The following is a 25,273-nucleotide window of genomic DNA, read 5'->3' as shown; positions in this document are numbered from 1 at the left end:
CTGCTCCTCCGCTGCTACGGTGTGATTGAGTAGGGCGAAGGGAGGCAAGCGGACAACCAGCCCACAATCAATGGCGCTTGCCCCAGCTACGGGCGCTTGTTGTGCCGATCGACAATCACGGTGCGCGGCGGGGCAGAATGACGCCACAAACCGGACCCACCAGACCGGACTCTGCCGGCCGAGGAGCAGTGGCGAGCGTACACACCTGCCCGGGAACGTGGGCTGCGCCGTAGTCCGATTTTATGAATGAAAGGCGAACCACGCACTACGTGGGCTCAATGGCCGCCGACCATGCACGTTGCAGTTGGTGGCCTCCAGTGCGCCGGCCATGTAATTTGAATCTACGCCCGCTAATCGACAGCTGGTCCGGCTCCGTTCGGCAACGGCTGGTTGGCTGGTAGGCTTTTGGTTAATTGTAGTGTCTTACATTAACGTCCCCGTCCAGTTCCACCGGATGTTTCCGGTCGATGCAAGCCTCACTTTCACACAGTATCCTGCCGGTGGCATCTTGCGCTTTACCCTCTGTCGCCGTGCCATTGCTGGGCCACTAGGTGAGAGCATGCGAACGATTGCGCTATGCAAGTTGCCCAAAGTGCGAATACAATGCACGCGTCTTGTATTGTTACGACGCTTCCAGAGAGCATGTGGATAATTGAGCTCTTATCCTTCCTGCACGGGGCAAAGGGTTAGTGCACCGTTCTTCAGATCGGTTGTATTACTTATTAAAATCCAACTTTACCTATAGAATTTTTCTATTTCTACGGTTGAACGGAATTTAAAATTACACATATGAATGATTCGATCACCGTTAAACTCAGAACATGGCGTGGTCGCACGCCTATGTTGAAGAGTAGTATTCCGTAGAATTTTGCGTTTAGAATTACGCTATTCATTTCATTTTCAAATATAATTAAATATTTCACTATTGCATGTGAAAGAGGTTTTGTGAAACAGTTTTTGTGAATTTCAAACGACCCCCATTTTTGTCGCCTATTAATGGATCCCTTGAAGAGTGAATAAAAAAGAGAGCCCAGAAAAATTGCTTATTGGGTAGGTCGTTATAGAAAATCAAATCCTTTAAAAACACTATTCTGTTCAATTAAAAAAAAATTGCTTATAATTTATCTTATTATTCATGTTTTGGCGGCTCTTACCAAGTTAACGGAATATGAAATTTATTTTTGAATTTTCTAAAAATTGAAATCTTTCCAAATGTTTCATTTTGCGTTTTTCAAACATCCAGGAGCCAATGAAATGTTTCACGCTTATTCTGGGGGTAGGTGGCTGATAAAATTGACAGCCGTCAGTTTCTCAAACTTTGTAAGCAAACAAACTTTGTAAACATTGCGTGTGCCGTTAATACTAAGATTAACACACTGTGATACTAAGTCACTAACCTAAGTAGTTTACAATGCTCAAACCAATCTTAAACCGAATCGGAACAAAACGTGTTGTACTTGCCAGTGGCTCACCACGGCGACAAGAACTGATTTATAATTTGGTAAGCTATCTTGTATGAATCAAAGCAAATTGGTTTAATTTCGAAAGTGTTGCACATTCAATATAATAATTTACCGCAGGGATTAACCGCTGTTACGCTGTGTCCATCGACGTTTGAAGAGAATTTAAACCCCGCTGAATACTCCTTCGATGAATATGTTGCCATGACTGCGTACGGCAAAGTACGCGAAGTGTACGAACGGCTTTCGAAGGACGAAGGAACAAAACCGGATGTCGTTATTGGTGCAGACACTATGGTTACGATGGACGGGCAGATGTATGGAAAACCAAAAACTCCCGAGCGTGCATTTGAAGTTCTGAAAAAGTATGCAATTCGCCACAAATCATAATTGTTCTCTTCCTCTACGTACTTCATCACAATACTAAGTGAATTCGTGTCCTTAAAGGTTGATGGGAAAAACGCACATAGTCTACACGGGCGTAGTAATTAAGCATCACGAGAAAGAGGTCAAATTTACCGAATCTTGTCTAGTACATTTTGGAAAGGCGACCGACGAGCAGATCAAGGCCTACGTTGATACAGGAGAGCCGTTGTAATGTTGCGCAGGGCTCCAAACAAGCGATACGAAAACTGAAAGTCGTATTTGTTTTTGTAAAATATTTCCAGAGACAAAGCTGGCGGCTACGGCATACAGGGTTTGGGAGGAAACTTTGTGGAGAAAATTGAAGGAGACTACTTCACTGTCGTTGGCCTACCGATGTACCGGTTGTCGGTGGAACTGTGCAAATTATTCGGCTACGAAGTGGAGTGATTGCCAATATGGAATTGAACCAGAAAAACCAAATATACGTGTAAATTCCACATGTTCTCAAATGGACTAAAATAGCACGAAATTCACTGAAAACTTTGATCAAATGATTAGAAAAACAACTAGGTAAAGTATGAGAATAGTTGCTGAATTGCAATTTCATTTAACGTAGAATGGACGAAGCAATTGTTCCTGTGCTTCCGACTGTGGAAGATTGTGAAATAGTTTCAGATCTGAAAATACACAATAGAGGTCATCATAGCAAGAAAGTAAGAGTAGTTCTATCATAATAGTTGATACAAATCATTCCATAAAATTACAATATCTATTTCAGTATAATATTCAGTTTGTTGTTTAATTTTTCCGTTCTTTGCTTGCTATCCTTGTGTCGAGTTTTTTGCTGATTTTTTACAATTCTTCATCTTCTTGTTAGATTCTCACAGATAGTGTTTTTTCTCCCTCGACTAATCCTTTCCCGAATTTTCCCGCTAGCAGCCGACAGCAAGAGGGAGTGGATCGTCGAGTCCTTTGTGACCACTTTATTGTTTCCCGCAGGAAGTATATATATATATGTTTTTTGAAACGTTCCATATCGTAGCCACAGACCCTATCCTTGGCGTTGCATTGCGTTTACCAATGTTAGCGTGTATTTTTGATGAACTTACAAGACTCTTTTGCCTCAAGTGACGATTGATGTTTGCCCTTCTCCGTGTGTGTGTTTATTCTGTTGTTCTTTTTTCACAAATGATGAATTACAACAATAGAACAAACACACACAAACACGCAGGCAACATTACACAATTTATCCCATTGCATCAATAACCACACTGTGTTCTAACCATTAATGCCAAACCCTTAGGTTCTACATTGAACCTCAAATCTTTCGGCCCTCTATTACGCTGGTTTTAGTAGCTTCTAAACACTTAAAACTGTCGTTCGCAATTTGACCCTTGAGTCACCGTTTCCATCAATATAACACGTTCTTTTGTAAGCCGTTATCACCGCAAGTTTCGGCTAGTTTTTCTCAACTCGATTATCCTTTTCGCTTGTCGCATGATTTTTTTGTTCTCTCATTGGTTTTTTTTAGCATTGTGTATAAAATATGAATATGATTTAGCAATTGAGTCGATCTTCGTGCGAATCGTGTATGTTGTTGTTTCAGTTTTTTGTTAGTTTATTTGCTTTTGCTGTGTGACTGTTTTATTATTTTGCGATTTTTAGTGATTCATTTTTCATCATTTTCACTGCTCAACTATATATATATATATATATCTATATATATATATATGTGTGTGTATATATCTATAGATCATAGTTGCGTACAGTTTTCGTCACTTTTCTAATATTTGTTGTTCACCATCATTAGCTAATAGAGTTTAATGTAGTCACACTTGCATGATTGCGCGTTTTAATGCACATATGTCTTATGTATGTTAATGTAGTTATGTTGCCAGCCACTCCGCAAATCTGGTATGGATGAGTTCTGCGAACAGATTTTTCTTTTCTTTAGTTTCGGGCTGACGCTGTATATTGTATTAGATGTTTCTTTTCTATTTTTATTGTTATTATTGCAACATAATGTTCGGATCGTGTTCAAGTTCCAGCCTTCATAAAATCTTGTTCGCTGCTTCGTGGATGTTTGCAGTCATGTGTGTGTGTTGGTATTTGTCATGCAAAAGAGTTGAATAACCTCTTCTAAATCACCGCGAAAATAGATATAGTCGAATCTATTGGACAAAAAAAATAAAAGTATCAATCAATTGAAGCTGACCAAAACAAATGACCAATCAGCAGCAGCCGTGAGTAGCCAAATACATCCAAAAATCCTTCTCTTGAAATAATTAATGTAGTGATTTCAAAGTATATTGTTTTATGATATGATTCTTCTAAAATAAATCGCAAACATTGATCACTTAATTATCAAACATAAAATGCTACAAGTTGCATAACGAATATGTCATATCAATTCACACCACCAGTAAGCACACACATGCATACATTCGCGCATTAAGCCATCCCCAAGAGTATCAGCTGATCCTGAATTCTCTTATCCGGCCCTCTCCAATATGGAAGATTGTAAACATTGTTCATCTTATTTATGATTCAGTGTTTCGTTTGTTCGTTCGTTCTGCGTCGTTCGCGTGATGGTTTCAATGACGAATCACCATAAGCAGACACTAAAAAAACAATTCATTTACAATAAAACCTACACTTCGTTCGCGGAATATCGTGCCTTGGCATAGAAAAGAGATAGCGAATTAATGTTAGAGCAGCATAATAAAGTTCGTCACAGGCGAGAGAACACCTATAAAAGCTCTTCCGGAATTTCTCCAATAATCGGCTGTCGAAACACTGCGTTGTGGGAGGAAACTTCGAAAGAATTGGTCTATTAAGAGTGGCAGGAAAAATAAATAATCACTAGTAAAGTAAAGCGCAGCACAAATGTGCCCCATCTGCTATAGCATAAAACATTTATGGAATGATTGTTACGCACGGTTCAGGACTAGACCCCAGATGGCCAATCCTGGTTTTTCTAGGAAAGAAATCTACTACAGATACGCAAGGATTTCATGGACAAGGCTGAAAAGTCTAAAATAAAACTAGCCATCGTTTAAATAACATTCGTGAGAAGACACTATCAATGCATAAAGCATAGTATGGTCATGTTAAATCATTATACGATCACAAATTTATGATATCGTTAAAAGTTTTTGTGATTTTTTACCGGCTACGATAACGAGTTAACGACGTAAACATCGCAGATGGTATACATTTATTCATTTAACTACTAAAATAACACGCTGTTGACCTATTATGTTACATTTAGTATTGCACGAAACGTCGGTATGTTCCTAAACATAAGTAAAATCGTATGCAGTATGTGATCTAGCGTTTTTAAGCCGATCGCAGATTCGCTGCTACACTGGACATGCGAAAATGCATCATTTGTTGCTACGTATTCAGTACAAACCGAATCATTTTGGTAAAAAACCAGAAGAGCTGATTGCGATCACCTGTGACGAATATACAAATATTATGCGCAGTAACGGTTATCTTGATTTCCCGGGAGTGGTTAGTTGTTTTATGTGAGTTTGAAGATGCAAATATTTAACTTAAAGTCACACCTAGGAGTTTTCTGGCACTAACGATGGAGGCGCAAATTGCCATTACAACACTCAAACATCTGTGCACGTTACGTTGCTTTAAGCCTGCAAAAGCTTCTACGACACTTGAGACGAAGGTCATTCAGTAACAATTTGATTCATTCGAACACTATGCGACGAGTTTTTATGTGCTGCTGCTTCGTACGATTTAGTAAGCCTGGGAATCAATTTGATCCGGAAAATTTTCAATCCTTGTTTTCGGAGTTTTTCACTATGTTAGTGGTTTACCACCGCACGTTGCATGCGGCTCACAAACAAATGTTCAATTATTAATCATAATCCTGCTAGCTGAGGGAGAATGGCGATGGTCAAGAAGGAACTGTAGTTCCCGCATCGAGGCTTGCAGTGACAATGCGATTGTGTTGTAAAATGATATGGGGCGGTGAAGGAGGTTGAAGAAAAACAATTTTCCTAGCGCTGCTGAAGATGAATAATTCTATTGATTAGTATTTTTTTCATTTCAGAGTGTTATTGTACAACTATTTCACAGCATTGAACTATTGCTCAGTGCTCAATGGTTTTTCACGACAAATATGATCGAAGCAGATCGACGGAGTAAACCACTCCTGATTTCTCACTTAACAGCTGCGTGTGCCTTGTGAAGACCAGTTTTACTTTTTTAAAAAGGAAACAAAATATAAGTCAATCACCTCGGGAATAAAATAATTTACACAGTTTCGGCCCTTCTTAGACACACAAAAAAATGAGTTATTAAAATTGACAATTCAAGACAAATAGAACGGGCATTTATCTTTGAGACCGATCGATGTGATCGATTCGAGGTCTTTGTTTCCTTGATATCCTTTGCTTCGGGCTGCATTAAAATAATTCACTCACCAAGCATAACGACCAGGCTGCGCAGTTTATCCGTCGATCCGATTCGATCATTTTGATCATCTACACAACAACTGTTCGAATGATCATCTCACGTCCGCCCCTACCACTTGATTCTGTTGCCTGGATAACTAAATCCTTGGTTTTAAATGTTGTTTTCGTTTGCTTGTCTCCTGCTTAAAATGAACACTTTAACTGGTGGGAATTTTGATAGTTTTATTGCACGCAGCACGAGTTCTTGTGACCATTTTTGTGCTTTAATCGTGACTTGGGCTTATACTTTTCTAGGTATGATAGTTGTTTGGCATTAATAGCACCTCTTCGTTTGCTGTTTCGTTGCGAACCGAAAAAGAGAGAAACAGAGAGTATGAAAGCAGTTGATCGATTTGGTTGCAAACGTCAAACGTTAACATCTACTTACTCTCTTATTAATTCTACAGCTGCCTCGTACTTAAGTCCTAATTCAATCAAAGCTAGTGCCACCAGAACCGGTGCCCGACCGAGACCTGCCACACAATGTACCGCAACGCATGCCTCCGGATCCTCTTGAAACCTGTAGAGAAAGCTTTGATTTACTGGTGGAATCGCTTATCCAGAGCCATCTGGCTTAAGCCATACTCCAAAGCGACACACTTACTTTTGCTTCAGAATTTCGAACCATTCCACCACGATCTCATTCGGTGGGAAGGTGCCGTCCTCAAATGCTAAGTCTCGCACGGTAATGCCTTGATTGGCCAGCTCCTCGATCTTATAACTTGGCTCGCAGACGCGAACCACTACCGACACGTTATGTTTCTTCAGTTCCTACATTGAACAGAAAAGTAATAAAACATAGAGTAGTTGAATCGAAACATACGTCATTAGTGATATTAAAACAATGAAACAGAAGCAAAAAGTTTAAGCAAATAGTTATTCGTACTTACAGCAATGTAAGGAAGAATATTAACGTCAGATGGCCGATCGGTAATCAGGAATTTCATTCCCTTAAACTCAATCCGAGCCGGTGCTGGTCTGATGTCCTTCTGACGCATGATGAGGGTTGTCATAAAAATCCTTGCTTCACGAGTGGCAAACAACGATTTACCTACAACGGGCAGTGGGCGGCAATGGATACGCCCTTTTTTCGATAGACACACGACGGCGAAGGAATGCGCTTTCAATAGGCAATTTAATACGATACCGATTTCTCCCAAGTTCAGTCAATTTTTAACGCTTTTCTTTTACAAACAAAGCGTCGCACGCTGTCGCAGAGCTTTATCACACCTCTTAACACGACGACAACGACGACGACAGTGTCCTTTTTTGCTCAGCCGGTTTTAAGCTTTCAAAAAAGTTTATCACAAAACAAACGCCTGTTGAGGCAACCGTTGATAATCTGTTCGCAAGTCCTTGTGGTTTACTGAGCGTTTGGTTGAATGGGTGGCGCCACGGACGACCGTATGATTCACCGTCCACTGGTTTGTTTTCAGCTGTGTGTAAAGGTGTAATCAAACAATTCTCGCTACTATCTTATCTCTCAGACAGGTCTTTCTCGTTTCTGTAGTTTTGCGTATTGAACAATCTAATGTTTTTGAATGTTTTGAATATTTGCCGAACGCTTTCTTTACGCGATTTCGTGCACTTCCTTTCGTGATTCGATTTTTGATGTCAGTTGTTTCGCTCTTGTTCCTCTTCGATCACGCAGCCGGCATCACGAGAAGTAGAGCGCCGTGTTTGAAGGATGGGTTTTGACTGCTACGTCAGCGTAGGATGAACGCTGTGACCTTTGCAAACTTCCTTTGGAATAGTTCGTGTCGGGGAAGTATCCGAGAAAAGTGCCCAGCAAAGGCAGACGCAGTACTAGCCACTGTCAACCGAGTAACAGGCTCATAAAACGGAAAATTATCTGTCTTGGGCGCTACGCTTATCTTTTATCTCATCAGATTCTCCTCTCAACATGCAGCATTCAAAACCACGTCTCTTTATAACCACACTAACGCACACACGCGCGACGGACCCGTCAGAGTTCTCAAATCGAACGGCAAGTACTGTTGACTAAAACCTTGCTCATTGGGTGTTGTGAAAATAACCAAACGGCGCTGTCCAAAAGGTGCTACCACTGGATTTTCTTGCGTGTTTTCTGCAAGTGTGTTGCTACAAAAATAATGATTTTCCCCTCTTTTAAACCGTCAACGAAACGAACGAAACACTCATGGAAAGACTGTTGTTTCAACTTTTCCAAGCAACCTGCAATTACGAAATAGAAATATAACATTAAGATTTCCCTTTTTGTGATATTTTATCTATACTAGGTGTCTATTAAATTCATGAAATCTGATTAATCTTTTGATAGTAGCAATTCGAAAACAATTGTTTAGAGCTAGGACCGAGATACAAAATACATAAATGAATTAGCAAATAAATTCATTTGCTAAAAATAATTCTTTTATGATTTGTGATCAAATTACATTCTCCAATTCATGAAAATTAACCATTTAGTATAAACAATTTAATCAATTAATCACTATTTTAGTGAGAGATGCATAACCAACGAAATCGTCAAAAACAAGCAAACCGAAATTGAACATAACACAGGCTAATTATGTACGCTTACTTTCATTCACGAGAGCAATTCAAATTGTCTATACTATCATGGATTAAAAGTAACGTTATAGAATTAACTGTCAATACAATACTATTATCGATAAGGTTAGCCAAAACAGAATTTGACCAAAATATAAAAAAGCCTTCAAATAATATTGGACCACTTAAAAAAAAGGGCAGGACAGGTAAAAAAAGTGAACCATTATGTCTACATTGAAACTTACACTTTAATCCATCGACATCCAGTTCTAAAAAACACTGCCACCAACTTTCTGAATGAATGCTACACACTTTCTATGAATCTGTCTGCTTCATATCAATCAAAATTCGGTGGTTAGGTGTTCCTTCTGGTTGTTCGCCGTAGGTTTTGTAAGATTTTCACTTGGTCAGTTTGGCGGATGAAATGGACAAAACTATGTCGCCGAAAAGTAGTTTAAGGAAGCAAAACCCTCTTCTTGCTTGATGGATTCTTGATGCTTGGTTCCACTATTTTATGTAGATCTATTTTACAATCAGTCTCAATCTGAAAAGATATAAATTTTAGTTATTGGCCCTACGTTAAAAGCGTACGCGTAATCGACAATTGACGGAGCAAAAATCGTATCTACTATTGCTTCTAATTTAGATTTTACAGAAGTTGCGGCTCATTCAGTAGCACATTTGTTTTTCAGTGAACGAGAACATAGAGTTGATTAAGTTAACACAACATTATAATCAAGCTTTGCTCCAGTCGGAAGCGATCGGTATCGGGGTGTGATGCTGCCTATTAGCATACTTACTTTCTGCCACCGAGTTTTGCATGAAATTGTCGAAGAATCTGTTGCACACTTATGCTGGGGAGCCGAACGAAAGGCTACCAAATACAAGCATACGAACGATGGGATTATTTAAGCTCGCCTGTCAATAGTTGTCGTCGTGTGTCCGATTTCACCAGCCAAACCAAGAGGAAATGTCGATGTTCCCGGTGTGCACGGTATGCGCTTTAGAGGAACGAGTTCAATGTCGGACAATGTTTCGATCCAGTAAGCTCTCCGTGGAATACGCCAATCTGTGACTTTGTTTTGTTGTCGTGGCAACTAATGCAGGAACACAAGAGATTTGTGAATAGGTGTCTGATGTCTGATGATTTTGAATTAGCGCCAACGATCGTAGTACACTCCTTTGCTACACAAAAACAATGAGTCCCACTGCTGCCGGCGACTAAGATGACTATCACGGTGATGACGGCAACAATGAATGACAACAACTTCGCGTTGACTGGTGAAGGTTACGGCCAAAACAATCGCATGTGCTCTACGTCGTGTAGCACTTGCTTCTCCAATTTACTACGCGCCAGCTCGGGGCCTCTCATTCGAAAGATCGCAAGTTCTTATTCGTTTAGATCCTGGCAATCACGCTGCCACTGCTGTTACTGCTACCACACCGCTAGCTCTTCACTTTCTCGGTCAGTCTGATCTCGCGCTCTTCTGTCCTGTCCTGGCAGCACCCCGCGCGGCTTCTGCTCGTTCCACACGATGCAACTTTGCGTTCCGTGTCCTCCGCTTGACGCTCACGACACTCGGCCTGGGGGAGGGAAGGGTGGCAGAGCGTGCGAATCGCTTATTTGTGTTGTGCCTGGCAGTATTCCGCGCTGTCGAGCTGAAACTCCATAGAGGTTGGAACGAGCCGCACCAGCTGGAAGAGAATGGATGAAAGGGAAACGATTAGAGAGGTCTGCTTTTCTGACATTTCTCTGATTGGATCAGATGTTGTTATCTTTGATGTCTTTTGACCGACTCAAAGACTAAACACGTCACTAAACCTTCATTAAACGGTGTGGAACGAATCAACAATGTAGCAATGTAACAAGGACTTTCATGGAGGGTGGAGGCACAGACCGCCAACTCTCCAGAGCATGGCGTAAGAATTAGCATTTGCCTCCCACACAGCATGGCTTCGAATACGCCGAACATTATTCCGCTGCTGCTTCCTGCCGTCATATGACGTATGTCGATCGTTCGATTGGCCCACAAACACACTTTCAATCGATAGAAACATCTTTTCAAGTGCAACTTTAGAGCCACACCTTATCGGTGACTTCATTTGGACACAACCACCACCATAACCGGCTTGCGTTCTATCTTATCACTCCCTCCAACCTCCCGGTGGTGGCTCCTCGCGCAGCAGCCGCCCACCAATGGGCCGCGCTAGTCAAACTACCTCTCAAACTGCTCGCGACAACTATTGCGCAAAACATGAAGCGTTTACGTCAGCAAGTCGAACTCCACACACTCTGATCGGAACTCTTCGGAAACAACGCTGTGCGGGGTCTATTTTTCTTCTTTATTTCAGATTGCAACATGATCACAACAACGCAATGGCACACCGGTTACGTCCACTTCCTCCTGGAAGGTTGGAAGTGGCAATTTTAATTATCGATACGTTCGTTTAGCGGAACGGACCGCGGAAGGTTAGGCGCGGATTCGCAACCTCCTTCTAATTATACCGTTCCATTCCGCCGTTTCCAGAAGCATCGAGGCACGAGGCGCTCCAGCACCACTGCGCGTGACACAATTTACGTGTTTCCTACAAGCGTCGGCTACCGCAACAAATCGGGTTGGGTGCACAAAGGCGGCCTCTAATTTTCGAGAAAAGAGAAGCACCACGGATCTGTCGGTGGATGTAGACGATCCGGCAGAGGAACGGGGTGGAACTGTGGACCCTCAGCCAACACAACCAGTCAATCACTAGCAGAGTTGTTCGCTAGAGACCCATTTCGTAGGCTCAACTCGTGGGGAGGCTCAACACCGCAGAACTGACCCCACAGATGTATGATTTGTGCCTTGACTCGGCGTGCCGATAATTGAAACAGGATCAAGGTGAGCTTGGTTTTGTCGTTACATATTATGGTAATATCCGCAAACTCCCGAAGCTCGCGGGGCCAATCGGCCAATGTTTGCACAATGTGTTACAACCACCAGACGACTCACGACGCCACCATTATCTGCAATGTACGTCAATGGAGCAACCATTGCGTTTCGCATTCTTCAAAGAGTCACCACCGACCGATGACATCACAGTCTAAACCAAAAAATAAAGCGAACGTTGTGCGGTTGAGTCATTGTCTTATCACTACGTTAGAAAACCGTACTTGTGCACATAAATTTACGATGAAAACATCATCGTTTTCGCGGCCTAGTAAAGGTCTTATTTTTAGCAAAGAAAACATAGCCCAACCCACACTACAGCTTAACTAACTATCAGGATTTTGAAATGGAAAAAACCATCAACCATTGAAATGGAAAGGATATTTAGAGGCTATGTTCCGAGAGGTGGGCAAAATAGCCCCAACTTGGCAGACAATCAGGAGAAGCCGAAAAGCCGCGCAGCAGATCGAAGCGAGTTCAATGATGTTCGAGAACCGACAGACAGCTTCATATTGCGCATCGTCGCGCGGTCAGAAGAAAACACGCCGAGTAAATATAGCTCGCAGCTGTGCATCGCAGCGTCCGGTCTCTGCTCGTCAAAATAAAAATCCATTCTTTCTCGTGTGGGAAAAGACGTTTTGCACTCCCAAGATCCCGAGATCCCGAGAGGGCCGCGTGGCGCCTCTTGCGTGGGAAAAAATGGTATAATTACAAACTCCCTGCACGCCCCACGCCATCCCGCAAGATCCCACATTTTGCCAGGTCCCAAAGTGTCGCCCCAAAGACGGTGTGTGGTTTGCGTTGGCCGACCGCGATCCGTCATAGAACGCGCAGTTGGGTCACCTTCCTTAGAAGATCGTGATCGGCGTGTGTTAGGTCTACTGCGCGCATCGTAGTTCCATTTCGCACGAGTCCCCCGCCTGAAATTTGATACTGAGGAGCAGAAGCTGTGAGAGAGCCGTCTCTCCCTCGGGGCTCGACGCGCTCGATGCTTGTGGTTGATGAATTAAGAACATGAAAATAGATTGTACCCTCTACCCACCAACGCACCCGTGATCAGTGAAAATTCTTGCACCGTTTGCATTTTCTTGGCGAGACGCGCAACACAAGATGCAATATTGTATTTCTAGCGTGCCAACAACTTCGCTTATAAATACGACCCGGTCCCCTGTTCTTCTAAGGTACAACAAAAAACAACTTGGCCTGAAAACAAACCGATGCTTTGACGCCAAACAACAGGCTTGCGGGGCAGAAAAAAGGAGCCTGAGCATATGCAAAGTTGCTTTGCCGTAGCGCCTGTGTTCCCCGATGATAAGACTGCTTCAATTTAATTTCCTTTTCGATCCACCGAGCTGTGCCATCTGAGTCAGCGAAGAGCTGGATGCGCAACTATAATTTATCACTTATCACACTGGCGGCGGCAAATGGTTCTGCGGTCGAAAGATAACAACTAATGTCAACTGCAATACGGTGATAAGGTTGCGATGCAAATCTTCCCCCACGTGTCAGGGCGCAGTCGAATGAGAGACCTCCTATAAGGCCTGAGACAGACACTTACGTGAGAGAGTATTCCTTTCAGCAGCTGGTCAAGCAACGACCCGTCAAAACAATTACTTTCCGTCGATTGCCAAGAGTCCGCCCGCGGTCCTGCGGGTGTTGGGTTAAGTTTTGTTTTGTGTTCTCTCTAACAGTCCGAGAAATCACTGTCGCCGGTCGTCGAGATGGCGCGAGAGGCACCCTCTCATGTAACGCTCTCCTTAAAGAAGGCCTGTACGATGGCGCGCCGACAACAGAGCTCACTCGGCAGGAGTCTCCTTCGCCGTCGCCCGGGTCGAACGGTTCCGGGCTTTGCGCTGTATCGACGAGCCGCTGTTCCCGCGGCGAGCGTAGATCGTGGTAGGGTTTCGGGACACTGCCCCCCCTTACTGTCAATCATGAAAAACGAAAGATGCACCCGTGATGACGGTCACATACGCGCACACGCCAAGGTTCCACCGGGTTTGGGGGGCTCGGGAAGCAGCTTCTAAGCGATACGCCGTTGTGCGCCGTGATCTTGACGTCGTAAGTCACGTCCTCGAGTCCTTTTTGTAGCCACACTTTTGATTTTTGTTTGAACTTGAGTTTGAAGATCTCCGGTTGGTTAACAACCCTGACGGCGGGAACCGAACCGAGAGAGCTACGGAATACACAATTAGTCACGCCGTTTAACCGAAGCTGGGGGAAAACCCATTGCTCACTTCGCTGCTGCTAACAACGCAAAAAAGGCACCAGCAGATTCGCGAACTATTCGCCGACAACTATTCCGCTCAACTTCCGGAGCAACTTCCCACAGGGGCGATGGTATGAACTAACTGACACTCTCGTGAGAAGATCTCCTCTACGACTGCCGCGAGGAGCCGTTGCCAGGCGCGATGTGTCTCAATGAATCGACCGTTTGTCGTCGTAGTAGATTGATGGACGGCGTGCGTGTCTCTGTGTCCGTGGGGTTAGTGTCTCATCGCGCCAACGGCTTACGTACCTTCAACCTCACCGTTAAGCAGCTCCAAGTGGCGGGCGGGCGGGTGGATGGGCCGGCCGGCACTTCCTCCCCCCGGTCAGATAACACAGAGGGGAGGCATCACTCACATCATTCGATTGCCACCAATCGCGACGTGCCGGTGGTTGGCTGTGTGCGCGACGACAATGGCATGCTTGGCGTGACGCACAATCCCTGTTTGGTGCAGGAGTGTGTATCGGTCCTAATGGTTTCCCCCCGTCGGCACAATACACCGCTAGAGGAGCCGCTGAATACATTCAAGTATTTCGCTCGGGAGCCACCAGAGATCCGGTTGGGCGGCTTCACAGTCAGTTAAAGGCAGACATTGCCGACACAATACCAACGCATGTGCCACCACCTGAGTTTACTGATTGACAATGTCCACAATCAACACGTGCACTCTCGACGAAGCCACGATTTGGAAACATTTCAAAATACTTTATCTTCTCATGACAGTAGTCCGGGAACGCACATCCAGTCTTATCCGGGAGTGTATGGCGTTAATCGTGGACCTTCGCCGAAGCTGTGCCATTTAAGTGCTGCGATCACCGAAGATCTTTAACAGCAGTTACGATGAGAACAACCTTTGTTTCTTCGCCGAACCACTGAACTATTTTCAAACATACGAGGGCTGTTCAAAAAGTAGTAAGAAATTTAAATTTCCGCGAGCTACATGTTCGATTCTCAATTTTTTTTTTTTTCGTTAGTCCACTCACTTCTCGTGACTAGTTCGGCCATTCAGTCAATTTTTGACAGCTGTTTTGCTTGGCCTTTTTGGCCCAACGGCTATGGTTGTTTACTCCAAAAGTATTATTACCACGAAGCGGTAATTTGAGTTTTGGAAATAGGTAAAAACAGGTTGAAAGTCACAGGGGGATCAGATCTGGAGAATACGGTAGTTTTGGCATCATTAGTGTGTAGTTTTGGCCAATATTTCGCGCAGAAACCACGATGTGTGACCAGGGGCGCGACAGTCAATTTTGGGTTTCCCACAAGTTTGTGACGAATTGCTTCGTGCAAATTGCGCATAACTTGCAGAAAATATTCTTTATTGACCGTACTATCCTTTGGCAACAACTCATAATGCACCTGCACGAACCTGCAATCGAAGAAAACTGTAAGCGAAACTGTTCACATTCGACCAAACTTGGCTCTTTTCGACATTCACATCTTCTTGGCCCTTTGAGAAAAAATTTTGAACCACCGATAAGCGATACGTTGGGTCATAATAGCTTTATCATAAGTCACAATCAAAATTTCGATTGTGTCCGAGCTTCTGTGTAAATTTCTTTTTTTACACAAAATTTGATACAGATTCTTTGCCATCAATTTTTCGGGATAGGCAAAAATCGAAGATGAACCACATTTTGTCCGAAAATTGAACATAGCCCGCGGATATTCAAATGTCTTACTGCTTTTTTAGCAGCCCTCGTACATTCTGTAAAATTGGCAACGGGAGTTTGTGTCCTATACTAGGTCCCTTCTGAAACAATAATAATTCACCATAAGCCACAGTGAAAATGAACTCAATACCACAAAAAATGTTAGACGTAAACAAACCAAAAGCCAGATCGCGCCAAAAATGTCCCGCAATTTGTACTGGAATTTGACAGAATGTAGATCCGTGAAAATTACAGATCAAAAAAGGGGAGAGAAGTATTGGAATTTCAACGATCGAACTCACCCTCGGATGATCGACACAATAGCGGCCCGCTACGGTATGTTTGCATTCTGTCACCTCATCAATCAGCGGGCGCGCAAAAGCAAGATCACCGCGCACGATAGAGGTCATGTGATGGTGGTTAGCGCGGAGATAAACATTGGTCGGGGTTTGAAAAATCCCAGGTGGAGTCCTCAGGGTGACAACTGACACGGCACAGCTTCTTTGGCCCAGTGTTCTAAGTCTACCAAAAAAAAACCCACTCAACAAAACTGTTGATCGCTTCTAAAAATTGACGAAATCGGAAACTGCGCCACAGTTCCACCTCACAAATGTTGACAATTATGTGTTAGCTTAGCGGTGGACCGGCGACGGGTTGATTGTATTGTGAGTGTTTTGCGTGAAAAAGTAACACTTTACCGCTTTTATTGGCATGAGGCTACAACACTCTCGTGGACGTGCACGTTCTCATGCGCGGTCGGAAATAAATGGCTAACCACGTTTTTTATTACCTAATTACATGATTCACAGTTTAAACGTGCCAACGTGTAAACCCAAGCAGCACTAGAGTTGGCATCTTTTGCGGCTTCTTTAGGGTAAAACTCGCACTCGTAGCGGCAAAAGCGAGAAGAAATATTTGGCTGAAGCGGATGTAAGTACAGAATGTGGTATTAATCACTCAGGTACGGATTCAGGTGCCCGATGTTCAATGTTAGCTTTAGGTACTAAGAGCCAAAATTATGACGATTAAATGACATGTCGTTTGCAACCGGTCACCGGTGCAAAACAACGTTCAAAGTTTCTTTCAATTTTTACAATTATTATTTCATCCTTACCTCTATAGTTAGGTTTTTATGAATTATGGTTTGTTCGTGTCTGATGTTAAAATTGCACAATTAAATGAAAGTAACGTGATTGATTAATGTTAATTTTCATCTCCATATTTAACGAAATCTTACTCATAAATAGTGTCACTGTCGCAGCAAGCTTCACAAGTGTACCAACCAGAATCAGGCCCATTGCTTATTCGACAGTAACCCCAGAAGCCCTTTCAAATCAATTTTACCGACAGCACCCGGGAATATGCGCCATACATCTTGGCACACCGCTCGGAGGAGAAGAAAACGCATGGAAGGACTTGTTGTGCCCTTGTTCAGTCAGTAAAGGTCGTGACACGACCGGCCATTTCGCGTGGCATGCCTGTTTCGTCAACAGCTCCGACACCGACGACCGTTGGAGAGGGAACGTGATGATTACGGGTGCAGCAGGAAGCACTTTTTATCGGCCCGTGTCTCGTTACCGACATCATTTGACTATCGATTTGTGGTGGTTGCATAATTGCATCCGTTTGTGGTTTCCATGAGCGCCAGTACCAATCACGGTTGGCACGGAATTGTGGGAGGCGTGTAGTTTTGTAACTGCACCGATTGACGTAACAAGATCATCCAATCATGACGCAAACTTTACCTAAATAAACACATTATAGAATTGATTTATAGCGGACACGGCTATAGAAAAACCAAATCAAAAAATGCCTCAACAACTCTAACATCCTTCCGGTCACACTCCTAGCTTCCAGGTTCATAAGTTGTTATAAAATCAGGTTCGCCAAATGGAAACCAATCGATCGTAGACCGAAGCGTCGTACCCGCGTCTTAATTTTCGTTTCAGAAAGTTTTTAGATTGTCAAGAGTTTTAACGCATTACAACCTATTGCGCCATATGCTGCAACCGGAACCATGCGAGGACGATTAACCGTGCGGCAGATTTCATGAGCAAGAACGGAGCTTTAGGCACGTGTAACAGTTAGTATTTGGGATTCGAACGACATGAGCAATGCATTCGGGATCGCATCCACAACCGGCGTCCGACATCGAACCTCCGGTCGTCTATATTTTCCCGATAAGCGTGGGTGGAGGTTCGCCGAGGCTACGAAATTAGACAGAAACCGTAATGGCACGTTCCGAGCAGACGGCTTCGAGCAGCACAGAGGCAGCGACAAGCGCTGAAAATAAATCTAGCCCATTCCTTGTGACACCAGAGTCAAGCGCCCGTGGTTCGTGGTTGTTTGAATAAGGAAAACAACGAAAGAAAAAAAATCACACTAAGGAATTGCCGGCACGAGGACGAATGCCACGCGCCAAGGTTAGCTTCATCCGGAGGTCAGGCGCTACCATTTGAAGCGTAGTTTTCCAGTTGTTTACCATTATCCTTAGTAAATTCCGGCTAACAAAATTGATTGATTCTTGCCGCCGGACAACATGATACTTTCGACGCGTCTACATCGGCCACACTTAGCTTCGAATACACTCCCTATTCTGGCTACTATTATCTTGCATCATGATGTCGATAAACTGCTGTTGAGGACCGCGCACGTTGCGAACATCTACTGCCTACCAGTATTTAATATATTTTTAAAAATTAGCAGACTTTCCGGTATCTTTTTAACGCGGTATGTTTAAGTCAGGTTACAAAATAAATTATTAACCAATAATCGCTGCGAATCGAAAACGAAAATGCTGTTTAGGTACTCACACGCCGGTAGTCTCAAAACTTGCCAAGAAGATATAGCGTTGACATATTTCCTTGATCCTTGAACGTTGGCATATTTCCTTCATTTGTATTGCTGTCTTAAAACACCAATTTGTCATTACGTTGCGTAAGACACTTGCTGCACGCTGCAAAGCCACACGTTTCGCACGTTGGCGAATTGGCAAAAAGCGGAACAAATTGCTTGCGAATTAGTCGTAACGTTTTCATTCAACCCGCGAACTCAACAATGTACGGTGTCCGACGTACTCTTGGCGGAAAATTTCTATTTATTTAGCTTCTGTGATGAAACATCTGTGTCAAGTGCTGTCCCAGAAGGAGCCCTTCCGTTGACGAGTAAACAAATCGGTATATTTCTTAACCGCTTGTTTCTGTGTCGGTAGTCGGTAATGAGGCACTAACCGCAGAGAAGAACAACGAGTCACCAAAAATTGTACTCTCGGCCGAGTAATGCTCGTAACATTGTCAATTACAGCTTGCTCCATAAAATTACACCTCTGCCAATCACGTTGTAAATGTAATGTCAGTTTCTATATTTTGTACACTTACGCAATTCAACATACTTCATTGAAAGCTAATAAAACTATTATATTTAGTTACATTTACTTGAAATTTTCATGTAAACAACCGCTCGTTAATTAACGTTTTAATCGGTTCAATGCAATCAACATGTCATGTAGTACTGCCGCCCAAAAAACTTGTCCAATAAATAGTTTCAAACTATAATTAATCTGTTTGTTTATCACTTCCCCAGGGCAATCAGTAACGATCCATCATAAAGTCCATTCCACAGCTTAAATTACGGGAGGCTCGGAACAGCACTACGAAAGCTACTAAAGCCATAAGACCATTCTTGAGCTTCCAGCAACCATCACACGACAGACTAAACAAACGGAGCATTAGCAGAAAGTTGTAGAATATCGGATGTCACGCAAAATCCAAAAGAAATTTTTTCCATGCCACGTGCAACGGGCCCTTATTGACCTAGCCCTTCCGCGCTTCGTCGAGTTGCTACATTGCGCCACAGTGCCACACGGACGTACTATTATCGATTTTTCAAACAGTGGATATTTTTATCAAACTGAAGGCTTCCATTTAGTGTAAACGTTTGACCTTTAATCCCCGCAGGGCTCTGCACTGTACACCCAAGGGATTGTACCAAATCATACTGCCCGCTGAAGGACATTCCAAAACGGACACGAATATCATCGTCGCTGCGTGATGAGCTCAATTAAAGGAGCTAATTGACTTTTGCGTTCTTGTCACGGGAAGATACTTGAAAGATTAAAACACGAAGGAAAGGTAAAGTGGCTTGGAATTTATCGTCACTATTGAGCAACATGTTTTATACGATTTCGAAAAAGAAAATGTCTTTCACGTAAAAATGACAATTATTGAAGAAACATTGGAAGAAAAGTTTTGACTTTATCAAGTGACAATTGTTGCCATCATTCGCACACATGCATCGATCACGTTAGAAAGTAGTAGAAAGACATCAATACGATCAGTTCCATTCTACAGCAATAACCAGAGATGATTTAAAGTTGAAGTTTAAATTGGTTTAGTATTTAACGGCAACACCAAAAACAGAACGTTCATTGCAGATAAAGGTTGGTATGTTCAAAATGTTTGTGAACCACAAACAATCTAACCGAAACAGTATCTTATAAAATAAAACACGTCATTTTCCGATCGCCTTAAAGGTGCTTAATGGTGCTCATTATAACAAAGAAACCATTACAATCACTCTGAAGACGAAACATTGGTTGTAAATGCGGGTGCTAAATATTTGTGTTATGTTATGTTTATGAAGGTACAATCTTGCGGTTATAAAAACAACCCGATCCGTTATTCTAAGATAATAAACCCTGAGATCCATGTAAAGATCATTGAACCGACGCAAAAACTGATCTGCATTCAAGAATCGCAGAACATATGATCTACACATCTTTGAGCGGACAGACGGCAAAACAGAAAATTGCGCTAAAACAAAGCGAGCAAAAAATAGGGACCGTCTTTTGCTCCTTTTCTTGCAGTACGCAAAATGTGAAACATTCTCAGGATCGTGTGGCGACCAGAGAAACAAAATGGCGAAGCAATAGTGGCTGCATTTATTATGCTTCGTCCCAGTCTTGCGTGCGCCTTTCCTCCTCTGTTGCAACCGTTATACAACTGACAAAAGAGCAGGAATTCGGTGCATATTCAACATCATCGTTGCATCGGATCAGCGGACTTATCCCAACGAGCTATGGGTATCGTCGAAGATAGGGCACCGTTGAAGACATGCATAAATTTGGACGACCTCTCCTAAAGGTGTTGCTGTCAGGTAGCTGTCCAAAACTACAGTCCCAAATCCCCAATTTTACTCACAAGCGCTGGGATAACAAAAATCAGATTCTTCTCATGCTCATGCTCAAAATCAGACCTTGTGAATAATGCTACAAAACGCGTATAAAGCTGTCCGCTGTGAGCTGTCCTTATATGAATGGCACGAATCGGATGTAACATTCTTTGTATCCGACATCCTTTTTGCTTCTTGATCGCGGTTTTTATCGAGGGCACTCGATGGACCGTGAAGGTTCTTCTACAATAACGTGTAGCATTCACAGCAGCATTCAAGCAGAATCTAAATATAATGAAGTTATGATCGCCTTACCTTTAACCCTTCCCGATTCGGTGCATACACGAGGCCAATTACATTTGCCAGTTGTTGGTACACGATCCGAACACGATTAAGCCCGAAATATTGTGCCTCCGTCGAATCGGCGGTCACGTCAGTTCGAACCGCATGCATTTTCGTTGCTAATGGCGCAAAAATTTTGGTGCAATTGTGTAGTGGCCCATTCTGCTGCTGCACTGCAAACCAAAACTCCCAACAAAAGAAACCGAAAACGTTTTTGTTTTTCGTTTTTTTTTATCTCAATCGCCGCCATTGCCTTTCTTTGCTCTGCCTTTACGTGCGATTCCTTGCGGAGCAACATGTTGCAGAACCGAAGGGTAATGACCTGATCAAGGTTATTCAACCCCCTCGATTTCCTTTGCAAACACAGACACGGGATTCAACATACAAAAAAACCTTAGTCCCTCTTTGGCCGTTTACCCCTTTTCCCGTGGCCGCGAATTTCGCATTTTCCCTCGAATCTGAACACGGAACGGATTCGTTGTTTAACGTTAAGTGAGACTTTTGAATTGTGTAAAAACATTTGTTCGAAATATGACCAGACCAAGATCTTGCGCTTGCGCACTGTAGTGAGCTTTGTATTTTTATGTCGAAAGGAACCGAAAACTGGCCCACATTCAGTACGCTTAAAAACGGTATGAAATGAGGCCGTAATGAAAATAATTAAAGAAAGAACAACCACCACTAACAAAGGCTTAAGATCCCACAAGAAGTATTCGAAAGTCAGACGCTTCCTTTCGTCTTTATCCCTCATCTACGAATGAAACGCAAGAACCTCGCAACATTTAGATGTTAATCATCCTTAACACCATTAACCATCGTATTACATTGTATAAATATTCGCACAAGGTTCCGTGCTTGAAATGAAATAAAATGTTGAAAATCCAATAAACACACGATGTATGCTTTTTATTCGTGTGTTGGTATGAAAGCGATATTTGGGAATGAATTTCAGGAAGAGATCTTCGCGGCAGGGTAGAGTAAGGGCTGCGGAGGGGATTTCGTCTAGACGGATAAAAAATGGTGCAATTTCAGAAGGGGTCCGGAAACCGACACCGAATTTGGCAGAATAGCTTGGGGAGAAGATGAGAATGGAAGACTTTGGAAGTAATCCATCAACCCGTACACGTTTCGCTCAGTTCTCATGTTCCGGCGATACTACGAGTTAATAAATCAACTAAGTATTGGTTTGACTGTCCTTTTCGTGACGATGGCACAATTATTTCCGTTCGGCAGCACAATAACGGTTAAAATATCCTTCTACGTTCTCGAGAAACTTAGCTATTTGATTTTTAAACGACGCAGAAAGTAATCTACCCCATAATAACCTAATAAAAGAGTTTTTCTAGGATGTCCTTAGTCTTTTCTAGGATGTCCATACACTTAGCTATTTTCGCAACACGCAACTAACTGGAGATATTTGGCCAAAAGCATCATAAATTATTCCACGCCAAAGGGCTTTTCACGAAGTGTTTATCGCAGGTAAACAACATTCCATACAAGGCACACCAGCGGGTCAGAAGACCGCCCAGAAACCACATCGAACGAAGTTATTGATTGCATTTAGGAACGGAATATTTCAACAATATATTGGCCAAAGCTTCATTTAATTTTGCGGAACAGAATTTAGGGCCACGAAAACACATCGTTTGTGTTGAAAACGGATCCCATCAACCGCAACCCCATTTGTAGAAGTGGTTCTTGGTATATTCCACATTACACCGACGTACCAGACGTTGGAACTACACAAGCTTTCCTCCCGGATTCCTTCCGGATCCGAGGCTACGGCACTGTGTATGTATGTGTTGGGCAACTATCTAGGACACCAGTTCGAGTTATGATAGTTTCCACCCGGTTTTCGTCCGCGTCCGCTGGCTCCGCAAGGCGCGCGTCAACCGGTGTCGGATAGCTCGTCTTTGTTCTTCGGATCTTTCCATTCCGCGATGTCGGCCAAACATTTCGCGCTCTGTTCCACCATTCGCGGGTTCTTTCTCACGCAACAACCGCCAAGCCGAGAGACTCGTTCCGCCTTTTTTACATTTTCTGCCACAGAAGGACCGTTGGCGGACGGACGGCTTGGCAAGCAAGAGGGAAGTTCATTGCCTTGGTCGATCTAAATTTAACGTACGTGAAATGGGCAACCGCTGGGGCACCTGCGATCGATATTCAAGAGAAAACCGAGGGCCCATGACGTAAACGGGGCATAGCCCTGAAGGTGTCACACGAACAGAGTTGCCGTACTACTTTCTCCATTGCCGGTAAACAACCGTAATACACAGAGTACCAAATGTAATCGATGCTGCGTTGCCCTCTATTTCTTCCTCCAAATTCTACTCCGGAACATCACAGATACCCGGCGGATTGTTGGATGCGAAAATTTTACATCTCCTCCGTCTGAGATGGTCCATTAGCGTCGGTTGCAGGTAATACGCGGAGCTGTGTCTAACACACCCACAAGCGAATTATAAATTTATTCTGCCGCGATGGACGAACGATACGGCGCGAATGTACCAAAACTGAAACGGGCATTAGAATCGTCGGAATCGTAGTAGTGGTGTGGCCATGTCAGACAGGTCCGTTCCGATCGTAAGTGCTTCACATCCCAACAAGCGAATGGCAATAAGGACCAATGCTAACTTATCATCCGCTCCATGTTGTCCATGAATGAGTTGCCAGTTGTACAATTCGTTGTAGACGGGTGATTTCCAGTATGTTGCGATGCAATTGCCAAACAAATGACCAATAACATTGAGTAGTTGGTGTGTGAAAGCGGTTGCTACTTACCACTAAAGCCATACACATTGAATTAGCGATTATAACGGGATCGAACCGCGTAGATTTTGGTCGAGAAACACACAAGTGCCAAGCACTGGACCACGGCGTGCGACAGAGCAGCAAACGGCAGGTTGGGTGGCGAAACAGCTCTGCGTCTAGTTTCACCAATTTCAGTAACCCTTCCTCACTCACGGACGGCGATCGCAGACCAAATTTCGCAATATTGCAAGCCACGGAGCCTTTCGCTACCGTCACACTCCTCTTCCAATCTTTGTCTCACTCTTTTACCCAGGCACACCCTCGGGCTCTGATTTTCGGGGACAGGAGCGCTTCTCGTTAGACCGGAACGTGGGTTTCCGTCACTGCCACAGTACCGCGGTTGGTTCCAGCTTCTTTCCGACGCATAGATGCTGCCGATTCGCGGCAGGAGAACAACAATTTCACTTCAACTGCAGGGCAAACACACCCCGAGTGCGAAGGTAATGATTTGACGAAGTGGCACGCACACAATCACTTGCACTGGCTTCACGCACACGCACGATCCTGTACTTATTCGATTTCTTCTTCCGCCACGGGAATTTTACTTTTCCACCGTCTGCTGGCACAGAGATGATAAAGATACACGATGGATACACGATGGATTTTCGTCAATGGCGACAATAAACTACTCGAGCGAGATTCGCACGGACTTTCAGGAAACGCAATTTTGCTGTGGCGCTCCCAGTCGAAACGACTCGAATCGTGTGTTGTGGTATTACGATTTGGACGCCAGGTTGCACACTTTCTACAAACGGAAGGAGTAAATTTCTGTCGCAGATATTGCGGTTTCGGAATTGGAAAGGACTTTTCTCTTTCACAATCACGGACGCACGCAAAAACGCACCTTTCGCCACCAAGTTTTCCAAAGAATGAATTATGAAAAAAATGACAGTATTAATCGCGCTGTCAGAATGAGTGTCAAAACCCAGGGTTGTAGCCTTATGTCAGTCGGCTTTGACGCTTTTCTTCTTTCATCGAAAACATCGAACATCGACAAGCGATTAAATAAATGGAAGATTATGGATTATGGCGCATAATATTATGCACACATTGTGTGCAATAAATTGTGGAACTGTTTTAGCTACCAAACGATAGAGGGCGCGTTGCATTTGAACGGAAGAAACGGAAAAAGATGATAAAGATAATTGAAGATGCTACAGGTGAAATGAAATTGTCATCCTTACTCCGACTTTTAGCAGTTAAGGGATGCATGCAAGATGCGGTTACTACATACTACGTTTTCTTTTAGTAGACAATTAACGTTCCGTTTTTTTTT

The 25,273-nt window shown here is 43.4% G+C and overlaps 2 protein-coding genes across 4 annotated transcripts; one reads left to right on the top strand and one right to left on the bottom strand.

Annotated features, from left to right (window-relative positions):
- The first annotated feature begins 1,376 nt into the window (after nucleotides 1–1,376).
- On the top strand, nucleotides 1,377–2,493 carry LOC131210838 (dTTP/UTP pyrophosphatase). Its single transcript, XM_058204134.1, has 4 exons — nucleotides 1,377–1,501; nucleotides 1,581–1,825; nucleotides 1,908–2,054; nucleotides 2,129–2,493. The coding sequence occupies exons 1-4, from the start codon at nucleotides 1,412–1,414 to the stop codon at nucleotides 2,271–2,273; spliced, it is 627 nt and encodes a 208-aa protein (XP_058060117.1). The 5' UTR covers nucleotides 1,377–1,411; the 3' UTR covers nucleotides 2,274–2,493.
- Nucleotides 2,494–2,559: 66 nt separating this feature from the next.
- On the bottom strand, nucleotides 2,560–24,833 carry LOC131212593 (PRL-1 phosphatase). 3 transcript variants are annotated; one of them, XM_058206511.1, is made up of 7 exons: nucleotides 23,968–24,833; nucleotides 9,631–10,525; nucleotides 9,076–9,374; nucleotides 7,192–8,494; nucleotides 6,906–7,072; nucleotides 6,690–6,833; nucleotides 2,560–6,596 (listed from the first exon to the last, which is right to left on the bottom strand). In XM_058206511.1, exons 4-7 carry the CDS (start codon nucleotides 7,312–7,314, stop codon nucleotides 6,485–6,487), a joined length of 546 nt encoding a protein of 181 aa, XP_058062494.1. In that variant the 5' UTR covers nucleotides 7,315–8,494; nucleotides 9,076–9,374; nucleotides 9,631–10,525; nucleotides 23,968–24,833; the 3' UTR covers nucleotides 2,560–6,484. The 3 variants fall into 3 exon arrangements, with proteins under 3 accessions (XP_058062494.1, XP_058062497.1, XP_058062496.1); XM_058206514.1 differs by having other exon boundaries at nucleotides 6,690–6,821; nucleotides 23,968–24,832; XM_058206513.1 differs by lacking the exon at nucleotides 23,968–24,833 and adding an exon at nucleotides 13,316–13,391.
- Nucleotides 24,834–25,273: the final 440 nt, after the last annotated feature.

The sequence above is a fragment of the Anopheles bellator genome, chromosome 2, assembly GCF_943735745.2.
Source record: "Anopheles bellator chromosome 2, idAnoBellAS_SP24_06.2, whole genome shotgun sequence".
Classification (NCBI taxonomy): domain Eukaryota; kingdom Metazoa; phylum Arthropoda; class Insecta; order Diptera; family Culicidae; genus Anopheles; species Anopheles bellator.
The sequence above is the reverse complement of the archived record's forward strand: the minus strand, read 5'-3'. Positions and strand labels throughout refer to the sequence as shown.